This window comes from Rhinopithecus roxellana, chromosome 6, assembly GCF_007565055.1.
Source record: "Rhinopithecus roxellana isolate Shanxi Qingling chromosome 6, ASM756505v1, whole genome shotgun sequence".
Classification (NCBI taxonomy): Eukaryota; Metazoa; Chordata; class Mammalia; order Primates; family Cercopithecidae; genus Rhinopithecus; species Rhinopithecus roxellana.
In genome coordinates this window covers 134,504,398-134,518,187 of record NC_044554.1, presented here as the reverse complement: position 1 = coordinate 134,518,187, position 13,790 = coordinate 134,504,398, and the positions used below count along the sequence as shown (strand labels likewise).

Genomic DNA, 13,790 nt, shown 5'->3' with positions numbered 1-13,790 from the left:
GATCTAAATATTTTATCTCACTAACAACGTCCATATTATGTTCTTCTGAACAATATACTTGGGGGAGGCTGGTAGTGATAAAGACCTTTTCAATGATCAAACTAAACCTAATGTGTAACTTTCCCAGATTTACCCCACAGTATTTCGTCATGACTGTAATTGTTTGTTTCCTGGGCCTTGTTCCAAAAATAATTTTATGCTGCTTATAAAATACACATAATCTGGAAAGATAAAACAAAGGAGGTGAAAAAATAAGAGCATAGGGACCTGAACACTCAAGATAAGATGAAGCCAAAAATGCTATTATACAAATTTGGTTTTAAGCTTCCTCGCAGCTAATTTTTTAAAAAGTTAGTTGCATGATTTCCCATGACTATGAGAGAAAAACGATTCATTTACTTATTAAAAATGACTATTCCTGGTACTGGTTTCAGAGAGCAACTCCTCAATATCCCCAGAGAACACTCATGTAGCAGCATCCCCCTCAGAGTGAAAGCGTGGCCTAAACATGCATGTGTCTTAGCCTGGAACACGTCCAAGGCTGCTGCTGTGAGAAACAAAAACAAAGTTATCTTTCTGACATAGTGATGAAGGGCTGTCCATGTTCTTGTTTTGCTGATGAGAAATAACAAACCCAAAATGAAGATTAAGCATAAACTTAAGAGAAATGTTGTGTGAAGCTTTGGAAAAGGAATGGTGGCCAGCAGAAAAGGGTCAAAAGGACCAATATGTAACAGAAAAAAAGGGCACATATATGAAGAATCAATGTGTAGACTTTAAAATGTCCTATCCTGGAATGAAAACAGAAGCAAGAGAATTTGTCAAATAGAAGCAGCAGAGTTAGAAGCAAACTAAGTGTTTTTCCACACCAGGAGATGCTGCCCTGGAATGACGGACAATGATGTGTGCTGTTGGCAATCATGTCTTAAAGAAAAGTTGACTCATCAGATGTCTGAGGCTTGGTGAAGACATTTCTGGATGTCGTCCAATTCCCTTTGCTCCAATTTCCTATCCACAAAGCATCTTCTTAACCAAATATTACTTTTCAAGAAAATTTTCCTCTGGGAATGTAAGGCAGCTCACATTAATATGCTGTCAACTTTTGCCAATCATTAAATTGGCTCTCTGGTACAATTCATTCTTATGTGGGATTCAGAATAAACCATGAGCCGTGTTCTGTGCCTCATGCCTGTAATCCCAGAACTTTGGAAGGCTGAGGTGGGCGGATCCCTTGCAGTCAGGAGTTCGAGACCAGCTGGGCTGATATGGTGAAACCCCATCTCTACTAAAAGTACAAAATTTAGCTGGGCATGTGCCTGTAATTCCAGCTACTCAGGAGGCTGAGGCAGGAGAATGGCTTGAATCTGGGACATGGAGGTTACAGTGAGCCAAGATCATGCATGACACTGCACTCCAGTCTGGGCAACACAGCGAGACTGTCTCAAAAAATAAAAAAGAAGAAATCAAGACTATAATAAGCCTATCCTAGAACAAGCCTGTGTCAGGATTTGGACACCCCAAATAAGCAGATAATTTAAATTTTTACTTGCAAAACTCAGCAGGCAAAGCAAAAATTATAATAAGCCTTTTTCACCTGTGCATTTAAGTCTATGAGACCTAGGATGGAAAAGGCGCATTAGCGTTACCCAGTCTTGTTACACATTCCTTCCATTTAAGTTAAGGTCTAGTTGCATTGTCTGAACCTTTTCTTGGATACATTCTTTGGGACCGAAGGATGTTCACAGGACATAAGCTGCTTCCCAATGGATTTCTGCCAAATGCCTATCAGCAAAACTTCTTTTGGACTTCTTGGCAGACTCTGAACTATGGCTTGAAATAACAGAAGAACAAAGCTGCTCAACTGAAAGTTTGCATAACTGGTGAAGTCTGCCAATGAGTAATTCCTAATCATCTATCGTGAAAACATAAGTATGAGCAAATAGTAAGGTTAAGTGTATTTACTTTGTGGGGAAGAAAATTTAAGACATCACAAAGGCATGGAGACATGTATGCCAGCCAACACGACCGGCCTCCAGGAACCTGGAAGGATGCCAGCGTTTCCCTTTGGCTTGTAAAATAGATATCCCTGGGTTTTTTTTTTTTTTTTTAAATGGATTTAGGTCTGGAACTGAAACTAAGTTTACTCAACTCCATGACCTGAACAAAATATTGAAGTCCCTAACAAACAAAAAAAGGCAAAGAGAAGTTTTTTGCCGTAACTAGATAACTGAGGCTTCTCGGAGATAATAAATGTGCACGGTAAGTTACTTACTTAGAAACTGTTTACTGACAAGAGTTGCACCCACCGTGAGAAAGATTAAGAGACTCCCTGAAACAGTCATCTGATTTAAAAAATTGCCTCCAACTCGTAATTTTTTTTTTTTTCCACAGGGTCTCACTCTGTCCCAACCCAGGCTAGAGTGCAGTGGTTCAATCATGGCTCACTGCAGCCTTGACCTCACTTGCCACCTCAGCCTCCCAAGTAGCTGGGAAAGGCACAGGCCACCACCCCTGGCTAATTTAAAGAAGTTTTTTTTTGTAGAGACAGAGTCTCCCTATGTTGCCCAGCCTGGTCTCAAGCAATCCTCTCACCTTGGCCTCCCAAAGTGCTGGGATTACAGGCATAAGCCACTGCGCCTCGCCCTTTGTTTCTTAGAGTACCTTAAGCCTAAAAAAGTGCTCATCTCTCTTGCCTCTTTCATAAGCAGAAAGCTAGCCATTTTAAGGTTACACTATCATTCTGGAGACTTCTGAGAAGACTCCAAAGAGGCTATCAAAACTATGAAGCCAGCAGCCCGTGGGCTTACTTCTGCCAACCCAACTGCATGCTGCCAAGACCATCCAGCTAAGGCGACATGCACTATGCCAATTCCAGCTCTTGCTTGCTCTGCTTCACTAGCTGCCAATTCCTTCTTCCCTACTGTTTGAGCATTTCTGAAAGGCGCGTTTCCTGTCATTTATAAACTCGAAGTTTGCCAGTTAAGTACTGCATAAGCCAGCTGCTCGGCAGGAACTAGAGACTTTTTGTCTGTTGGAAGAACCAACTCTTTGGCTCTAGGGGGCCTCAACCTGGCAGGTTCTGGGAAGAAGAGAGTATTGTGGGGGAACTAGTGGGCAAAGTTCTAGAATGGAATAGAGGCAAGGGATTTATCCAAAGAGATGCATCATTTCTACTTTCATGCTACAAAGCAGGAATGAGAAAACATGAGTAGAGAAATGAAACAACTCTGAAAGAAAAAGGAAGTAGTATATATTAAAAAAAAAAAGAAAAAACAGATTCTTTGAAATATTTAGCCATCAAAACCTACTTCTTGACAGGCAATATACATTTAAAATAAAAGCGGAAGTTCACTGTTAACCTACAGGGCATCAAGGATAAACATGATCTTAGTACATAATCTGTGATAGCTTCAAAGGAACAGCAAGCTTCTCAACAGCAAGTATAGATACCAGAATGCACTTCAGGAACAGTTTAAAAGTGCTGAGAGCAAAATGCCTGTCGATCTTTAACTTTCTAACCCAGTTTTTTTTTTTAATAACATCATAGACCCTCACAAACATAAAATAGTATTTTATTTATTTATTTATTTTTTTTTTTGAGACAGTCTTGCTTAGTCACCCAGGCGGGAGTGCAGTGGCACGATCTCGGCTCATTGCAACCTCCACCTCCTCGGCTCACTGCAACACCTGGTCATTATCATTGCTTCTTTTTGGCTTCACTTTTCTTGCTAAAGAATAGGCTGGCTGCAGTGGCTCACATCTGTAATCCCAGTACTTTGGGAGGCCGAAGTGGGAGGATCACTTGAGGTCACGAATTCGAGACCAGCCTGGCAAACATGATAAAACGCTGTCTCTACTAAAAATACAAAAATTAGCCAGGCATGGTGGTGCGTGCTTGTAATCCCAGCTACTCATGAGGCTGAGGCACGAGAATCACTTGAACCCAGGAGGTGGAGTTTGCAGTGAACCGAGATTGCGGCACCACACTCCACCCTGGGTGACAGAGCAAGACTCTGTCTCCAAAAAAAAAAAAAAAAAGAAGCAATGATAAGCAAAGAAACTGGTAAAGCTTTGGGAGATTTATTGCCTTTAAAAACAATAGTTTATTTGTATTTCAAAAAGTGGTGACCTCTAGGTACACAAAATAGATAAGTATTAGTGATCTGGTTTTAGAAAAAGAACAAAGTCTAAAAATAGTGAGGGTGAAGCTATTCCAACTAAGTACTTGCAACCACCCCCTACCACCCGCAACTTGAAGTTTAATACTCAAACAACACTTGTTAAAGAATTGTTCCCCTAAACATTAAGCCAGAAGATTGCCTGGCAGCTGTTTGAAAGTAGAATTTACTCTAACTGTATCTAAATTGTATCCAGGGACAATATGATTTTCTGAAAAACGGTGTTTTCTCTTTATTTAGATGAAAATAACCACAGGAATGGGAATCTGGAATATGGAATTTTCTTCTCCAGAATTTAGACTCTGCTTTTTGAGAGAACTTAAAAGTTTGCTTCCTCTCTTCCAGGATCTGGGAGGCTCCTTTAACAGGCAATAGTGCCAAACCCAGTGAGGCAGACAAAAGCTGTCCCCAACATGTATTTTCCTCTAGTAATAGACCCTGTGTTTAATGGACACATTGCTGCCCCCACATAGGGATTGTTTCCCAGCTTCTCTTGCAGCTACACACAGCCAGTGGTATGTTCTGGCCAACATGAGGCCAACAGAAGTATGAAAAGCTATCCTCAGGCAGTGTCCTTAAATAAGGATGCTGCCAATTTTGATCTTTTATCCTTCAGTTTGAAATGAGGTCTCACCAGGCTGGACTCAAATTCCTGGGCTCAAGCAATCCTCCCACCTCAGCCTCCCCAGTAGCTGGGACTACAGGTGTCTGTCACCACACCCAGCAATCCTTTATCCTTCTTGTTGGCTAGAAACAGACCCAATAGTTGGAGCTTGAGCAGTTATCCTGGGCCAGGGAATGGCACATAAGGCAGATAGAAGCACCAGTCCTGAAGGATATGGTGGAACCACTTCCAGTCTTGGATTGTCTACCCTTGAACTGTTGTCATGAAAAAGGAAAACTAATCTAAGCCATTTTTTTTCTTGTAACAATACATACCCAAACCTAATCCTGATACATGTCGTATGCCAAAATAGAGTTAGAAGGGTAAAAACAGATATATGGCAACATCCCACAGAGGTTTTTGGCATGCTATTTCCTACGAGTTGGGATGGCAGGTGGTCCAGAGAGAAAGGTGAGTTTTTTTCACTCTTTAAAGCATAGAACAAGGTAGAAAAAGGGATATGCACAACTAGCATGTATTTGTGCTTATCCTAAACTTTTTCTCCCTTGCAATTGGTACTGATAGAAAATGTTCTTTCCAACATTGAATCGCCCCTCCAAAGACTAGTAAACATTCTTTGTAGAACAGTAGTTCTTAGCTGGGCATGATGGAGTGTGCCTGTAGTCCCAGCTACTTGGGAGTCAGAGGTGGGAGGATCACTTGCACCCAGGAGTTCAAGTCCAGCCTGGGCAACATAGTGAGACCCCATCTCTTGAAAAGAACAGTTCTTGACAATAAATGGGTAGCAAAATACTCCTGATGACTTTTATAAAACTATACATTTCTGAGCTTCCACTTGCTCCCACTGAGATTTTTATTTATTTAAGTGGGCCATAGGTTCTTAACTAATTAAACAGTTGTTGTTAGCCTTGGCTACACATTGGAGTCATCTAGGGAGCTTTCGAAATTGATACCTATGCCTCACCCCTGGGGATTTTAATTCAAATTGTCTGGGGTAATTATAATTTAATTATAGGAAAAACATTTCTTTCCCCTTAAGGCAGGGAATAATTAATGCTGAACTTTACAGATTGCCAATGAATGTAAAATAAGAAATAAAAACAGTAATATATGGTTTAGGGAAATACATGATTTGGGTAAATGATTTAGGAAAACATTCAGTTATAAATTTGAGGATTCCACTGTATCATTGCCTGGAATACATGTAGAATAAAATATCCACTGGAATTCTACAAAGAACACAGATTGCTAAGACTGTCCATATTGTATTCCTTTAAGAATGCGAATTTCCTTTGCCTGTCCTGGAAACCACCAGACTGTTACATGTTTGCAGCTCTTGCCCTGTTGCAGTGTTTTTACTGTTGGCAGCTTCTGCAACTTCTGTTCTCATTTGCTTCTTCTAATTGCACCTATTTGATTTAGCTTAATGACTCAGGAGAAGCAAGATGACCTATTCCAGTAACATCTTCCTTACATTTACTCTTGGCTCAACTTCCATTAAGTAAACATCACTGACCTCCTCCTCCCATTCTTAAAACAAAACTGCCACTGACTTAAGTCATTCAGACATTTAAGACTGTAGAAGTGCTTGAGAAATACAAATTCTTAATATGATCTCACTTCTCTCAAAGCATTCTTAATTTTTCTAACATAGGAACCTGATACACAGAACTGTATCAGAAAAATGACTAATTCCAGAGAATATGCAGTCTTATCTAAATATTTTAAAAATAGTCACCTACAAGTTCACTTTAGGAATTTTGGCTACTGAAGCATCCATGTAAGTGTAAAAGACTGATGTCCAAGAATGTTCTATTCTGTGACCACTTGTAATGTGAAAAGCTTTGTTGATTGGAACGTGTCATCAGTATGGAGAGAAAAAGAGTTAAAGGGACACCTCAATTTACAAACTGGGAATGAAAGGAACAGAGAGGTTAAGCAACCCACCCAGAGAGAAAGCTAATTTAGGGGAACGAGCAGAAATGTGGGTTAGATACGAGCTTTCCTAGCAGAGGTACTTCACATGATCAGCTCATTGTACCTTTTAGTAAGTGTCATTTTACACAGAAGTGCTGGGGACACACCTGCCCTAAACCAATCCTATAACACACATAAATTAGTGGACATGTTCAAAGTTAAGTCTCTAGATATACTCTCAGATTCCTATTTTAGGCTCATACTCCCCTATTCCTCCTTAAACCGTTCATATTATTTAATTCTATAGAAACTAGAAATGTGTGACTTAAAGTCTTTAGACACAAAGCTTCTAGTTCCGTTTTTTTTTTTTCATTACACAGGTGAGAAAACAAATCCAGAGCCAAGAAGTCTGACCTTCAGTGACACAAAATTGTGTCAGAGGCAGTGGGCCAGACCTGGGCTCTGACTTTAGGGTTCTTTCCACCAGTCCCCTTTAGCATCAAGGTACAAACATGCCAGCCACTTCAGGGGATGTGTAATGAATCTGTGCACACTTCACTTGTAGCTGAAATTTTGATGGCTATCCCTCTGTCTGTTACATGATTTCCAGGCCAAAACATACTAGAAATGGCAGGTGAATTGCAGGAAGGACAAGATGCTGCTGACAGTAAAGGCAGAAACAAACACAGCAAGAGGGCAACTGCTTAGAACCCCATCAGTTTGGTGGGTTCAAGGACGGGAAAAGGAAATTTTCATTTTTAAAGGGGTAAAAGGGGCACAATCTGAGTCATCTGTATTTTCTGTACAATTTCAATGTCATTTTACTCTACATAGTTATTCTAGGTAGTGATACAATGGAATCTCCAACCTGTTCCACCTAGACATTCTCCTAAATTGGTGTAAGAGGTATCACTCAAAATATTAATATTAAATAAGAGAGCCAAACAAAAAGGGAGAGATATAAAAACAAATTCATGAAGGAAGATCCAAGAATGTCACATGAATACCTCCAATTATCATGGATAATGCAACTGAATTATTAACTACTTTCAAAATAATTTATTCTACCAGCTGTCTGCTATGCTGCGATTATTTTCATACCATCACTAAGTCTCCTATTTCTGACCTCAAGGAAACTGCTATTCTTAAAAAGCAAGTATAAAAGGTTTCTTCTTCTTCTTATTTTTTCCAGATGGAGTTTCGCTGTGTCGCCCAGGCTGGAGTGCAATGTCGTAATCTCAGCTCACTGCAACCTCTGCCTCCTGGGTTCAAGCAACTCTCCTGCCTCAGCCTCCCAAGTAGCTGGGATTACAGGTACCTGCCACCACTCCGGCTAATTTTTTGTATTTTTAGTAGAGATGGGGTTTCATCATGTTGGCCAGGCTGGTCTTGAACTCCTGACCTCGGGTGATCCTCCTGCCTCGGCCTCTCAAAGTGCTGGGATTCACAGGTGTGAGCCATGGCACCTGGCCTAAGATTTCTTTCTTTTTTTTTTCTTTTGAGACGGAGTCTGGCTCTGTCACCCAGGCTGGAGTGCGGTGGCCGGATCTTAGCTCACTGCGAGCTCCGCCTTCCGGATTCCCGCCATTCTCCTGCCTCAGCCTCCCCATTTATTTCTTATATAACATACCTCTTTACAAAATAAAGAGCTGTTTAACATATGCACATGCATAAACAATATAATTGTGCACAAAACTATCTTATCTCATTGGTTTAAAAAAGTGCAAACACTCAACATGGAAAACACACACAGTCACTCCTGACCTTGCAAAGCCATTGACTTCCAGGTGACAAAGACTAAAGAAGCCTTTAAAAAATCTTTTCCTTTAGTATTTAATAATTACTGGCCACGTGGTAGCTCATGCCTGTAACCCCAGCACTTTGAGAGGCCAAGGCAGGCAGACCACTGGAGGCCAGGAGTTTGAGATCAGCCTGAATAGCATGGTGAAACCTGTCTCTACTAAAAATACAAAAAAAGTAGCCAGGTGTGGTGTGGCACACACCTGTAATTCCAGTTACTCAGGAGGCTGAGGCATGAGAATTGTTTGAACCCGGGAGGTGAAGGTTGCAGTTAGTCAAGATTGTACCACTGCATTCTAGTCCGGGCAAAAGAGTGAGACTCTGTCTCAAAAAAATTTTAAACCACCACCATAGCACATGTATACCTATGTAACAAACCTGCACATTCTGCACATGTATTCCAGAACTTAGAAAAAAAAAAAAGAAAAAAAAATTTAAAATAAAAACAATTACTAAGTTTCTTCCCCTGCCACCTCAAAGTCCCAAACTTTTCCTGTGATATTTGAAAACACATGTTGACAACCCTACTATCCAAAAGCTTCAAAATAATCCCATGTCTACTCCACAAAGGGCCAAATAAAAAGGCTCCATTAGCAAGAACTGGAGAGCGTATGTTGGCTCTAAACAGATGATCACACGGGGTGGTCTAGGTTTACATTAAGATTTTGCCCCATCACAAAGAAAGCCAAGGCCAGTTATCTTACCTCAAACTGCGGGTAGGGAGGAGTCATGGCTGAAGGGGGCCCTGAGGTGGGAGGTGGCATCCCTGAAGTGGGTGGGAACAGACCCAAGGCGTTCAGATTTAATCCAGGAATTAAATGTGCTTGAAGCTGCAACAGTAAAAAGGCCCCTTAATTTGACAATTAAAAGAATCAAGGGAAAGTTAGCATTTTTAAGTGACGGTATCCAAACTGTTGATCTCTTATCTAATAAAGAAATCATCGCATAACTCAAACTTAAAGTAGATGTTCCATGGGACTTTACTTGAGTACATCGTTTACATCTGTTTATATCCCTTGGAATTTTAAAATCTGTGTGCTGGTTTGCCCCTCCTTGGTCCACAGCTGCATTAAGATATCTCAAGGGCAGCTTTCCTTTCCCTTATGAGTACAGGGCTTAGACACAACTGTATTCTGCATGCTGTGGGCAAACTAAATATAGACTAAAAGTCATGTATCAATCTTACTTGAAGAGGTAATCAAGTAAGATTGGTTCATTGAAAAGCAAACCAGCTATTAAGAGATCTTTACTCGTTGGGTAAAACTTAGCAACCCATGGGTCTAGAGGCCTCTAAGTTGAGCCCTCTGGAAATCGGGACCCATCCCCATGTAACTACTGCAAGTAAACATATCATTGGAATGCATATAGGAGCCTTAAAGGGGATTTTAATTTGTTTAATTTTTTAAGGGTTGAGGATGTAATACAGACGGTGGGAGATTTGAGTGTACTTGAAAATCTTTTTAAAAGGCCTAAGGGGGTTAGATTTAATCCCAGTGGATTCCAGAACATTTGGAGCCAAGCAGTGAGAATTGAAGGAGGTTGGCAGGAAGTCACGTGGGGTGTAAAATGGCGAGCATTCTAGGCTCTTCTCACAAACGCAGTATTTTCATATTTCCCTCGTCTCAGGTTTTGTGTTTCAGATGACTGGCCCAATTGAAAAACAAATTACTTTTTTAAATAATTTACTTTAAAATTTAGGACAGGCTTTTGAAGTGTTCCATTTTCAGCACCATTTCACTGATTAAGGAATGTCAGCAATTTGCTTTAATAGCCTCAGATGCACTACACAGATTGTTTTATCAATTGAAATTCTTGTATCTCTCCAAGGTTTATATGGGTAACCAAGTAAGTTTTAAACCTGTAATCTTAACATTAACTTTTATATGCATTATATCTATTGTAATCCTAATAAGCATGCAAGGTAGGCAGTAGTCCCATTTTACAGATGAGTAAACCGAGGCTCAGAGAGACTGAGTAAACCATCTAAGAGAACAGAGTTGCAGCTCATAAATGGTTCAGTTGTGATTCAAATACAGTTCATGTAACATTTCTCCTATATTAAACTCTCTCAAATTAACATTGTAAGAGAGGTACTATATTAACCTTTGTAGGTAGATACTAGTCTTACTTCAGAGAGAAGGAAGCTAAGGCTCAAAGACTAAATAATTTGCTAAAGTCACAGAGACAGCAAAGCTTAATGTCACAGCCAGTATCTTCCCTATAGTATCCCAGGGTACTTGCTGAGGTGCTAAAAATCAACTAGAACTACTTCTAATGATAATGCCACAAAATAATTCAATATTAATGCAGTTAAAAACATTGTTTTAACTATTTGTTAAAATAAAGACATGCCCTTCATAACAAAACTAACATTCATAGAAGCAATATCATTTTCATAAGACTCCCTGATTTTCTTCATGATCTCTTCCTCAGCTTTGGCACATGTCTCAACATTGCCTTTAACTGTAATGGTGCGTTCTGGATTATACAGCGTCAATTCCTGCAATCTGCAGAATGAAAAAGAAGGGAAAGAAAAAGAATGAAAATTGGAGGAAGACAGTTAATAATTCAGCCACAGATGGCAATTAAAAACAAACTGTGGAGCCTGGTAATATGTAAAAGTGGGTGGGGTAAAACATGATGGGAAATGAATAAGCCCCAAAAGACATAAATCCAAAACTGTAAAGCTGCAAGACAGAAGAAAATACTTGCCCTCCCATCTTCTCAAGTAAAGATGACTGGGTACATAGAGTTCATTCAAGTCCATGTTTTAAAAACACAGCTTACTTTTCAACTGCTCATAGTTGAACCATTTTCACAATTTAACAGTGAACTGAGAAATGACTGAACAGATGTATAGTTTTTGAGGAAACCAAATACCCTAAGTACATAACCTTTCATAAGTATGTTCCTAGTCTGCACTAACCAATTCTAGGCATAATTGGCATTCTCGTGCAATTGCATTTTCTGGGTCACCAAGCAAGGAAAAAGCATGGAAATATTCCAAAAACACAAGCCAGAATTCACATGTCTAAACTTAGTTTTTACCAGTTGTTTTAGAATTTAGATTGAAGTAGGCTGGAGGAATATCAATCCATCTTGACTAAAATTTAAAATTCACTCATGGCCATTTAGACAACAAAAACGTTAGATAGCGGCAGGAATATTCAGAAACTCCCTGCGGGACCTAGGTCCTGCTGAACCTCCAAAAGCCACTGAAAATCATACCTGAAAACACCTAAGCCTATGCTGGTCAACAGCCTTGAGAGGAAGAGCAATGGGAGACATGCACCATGGAAAACAGAACGAAGTACATAAATTGAGAGGATACGTATTATTGGTACAAATCTCCTGCATCTTCTGGAAGTTCTCATTTTCACTACTAGTGAAATGTCACAGGCTAACCTTGAGCCACATGAATGCGAAGTTATTCCTTAACATTTTCCTCAAACCTGCTAAAAATGTAAACATTTATATAATGAAGACTATTTCTCTTAGACTACTTTAAAAAGAAGTCTATAATTCTAATTCAGTCTCAACCTGGACCTACCAAGCATTTTGTATTACAGTTTTAAAAAGAGCTGCTTCTATAATAACTTTTAAGATTTTTTGCTTTTAAAACTCTCCCCTTTCTAGGGGTAAATTTAAAACAAAGTAGTATTACTTATTGTATTTACCACTTTTTTTCCCCTTTATTTATAACCAAACAGAAGTTTCCCGCTTCCTTGCTACCTTCTTTGAAACTCCTTGTACACAAACACTGTGCAGTCTTTCCCCTACCATTCTTCCTCAGTTCATCAATTTTTTCCCACCTTTTTGAGTACTCTGATTGAAACTAAGAATGGCCACCCTCAGAAAAAGAAAAACCTTTCCATGTAATTTCAGAGCATCCACAGATTCTAGGTGTGGTAGCCTGTCTCCATGGTGACTCCCCGCCACCCAGTTATCTGTAGTCCCACACATATATACCGAATAGGGCTGACTTGTGTAAACAACATTAGAAAACTGGTAAAGTATAACTTCTGAGGCTATGTCATAAAAGACATTGCAGTTTCCATCTTGACAACTGCCATGTCTTGAGAACACTCAAGCAGCTCTGTGGAGAAGCCCATGTGGGAGGAATTGAGGCTTTCTGTCAATAGCCAGCATCAACCTGTCAGCAGCATCGTGAGACCCCAAGCCAGAATGACCCAGCTAAGCTGCTCCTGCATTCCTAACCCACAAAAACTAGCTGAGCAGTTAATGTTCTCATTGTCTTAAGCTGTCAAATGTTGGGATAATGCATTACATGACAATGGATAATAAACTGGGTTATATATTCCAACTTTAGGAATAAACGTCATAAAACATAGTTAAGACTGCATTTAGAAAATATGAATGTAAAGCATTTGGTTCCTTCTGCCAGAAGCAGATAATGCTTTCAATACGGGTCAGAAACCTAACAGGCAGCAGGCTATATTTGAGAAACCATGTGTAAGTACAGCAGCACAGGCTAGCTGAAGCAGCTGAAGCTGAATACACAACATGCAGCTTAGAGTGTTTGAAAGTTTTCTTATTCAAAAGCAAAGGAGCACTCACGGAGATATCGTGATTTTAGTGTCTGTGTCCTGCTCAATTTTTTTAAGATTTCTTCCTTCTTTACCAATAAGACGGCCAACAAAGTTATTATGAGCTAAAATCTTCAAGGGGATCTCTTCTGTGCTGTAAATAGAAAAGTGGTCATAAAATTAGAGTAAGTAAACCTATTCTTGGGTAAAAAGACAATATTCACTCATTAAACATTTACTTCCCACCTACCATCTGGGAAGCACTGTGTTAGGTACAGCTTAAAACTTGCTGACAATTGGCCAGCATTCTAGCAATGCATGAATAGAAGGGGAGAAAAAGTACAGAAGTTAACTTCTAAAACAGTTTTTCTTTTATTCAATTCAGGAAATATCTTCAGTGATGGAGTCTCTTACTCAAAACCACATTCCTAAACCCCTACTAACAAAACACAACATACAAATAGAAAACAGTACCATCCAGTACAAATATACACCTGGAGATATGTGCATAATTTATATAAGGAAACAGAAGAAACAACAGTGGTTACACTTTGGGGGAAGGGCGTAAGAACAGGAAGGGGAGCTTTCATTTTTCGTTTTGTAGCTTTCTGAATTTCCCAGTCATATATATATATAACTGTTTAAAATGTCATTGCGGCTGTTCCTTTTTCTTTCTTTCTTTTCTTTTTTTTTGAGACAGAGTCTCCCTCTGGCGCCAGGCTG

General features: G+C 39.6%; 1 protein-coding gene across 1 annotated transcript in view; it reads right to left on the bottom strand.

Annotated features, from left to right (window-relative positions):
• The window catches only part of IGF2BP3 (insulin like growth factor 2 mRNA binding protein 3), a 153,884-nt gene that overhangs the window by 16,974 nt on the left and 123,120 nt on the right, over positions 1–13,790 (bottom strand). Inside the window, exons 8-10 of the mRNA XM_010353052.2 lie at positions 13,099–13,221; positions 10,892–11,027; positions 9,225–9,350 (exon numbers count right to left, since the gene is read on the bottom strand). Of these exons, the coding sequence (XP_010351354.1) occupies positions 9,225–9,350; positions 10,892–11,027; positions 13,099–13,221 (385 nt within the window). The remainder of the gene's footprint in view (positions 1–9,224; positions 9,351–10,891; positions 11,028–13,098; positions 13,222–13,790) is intronic.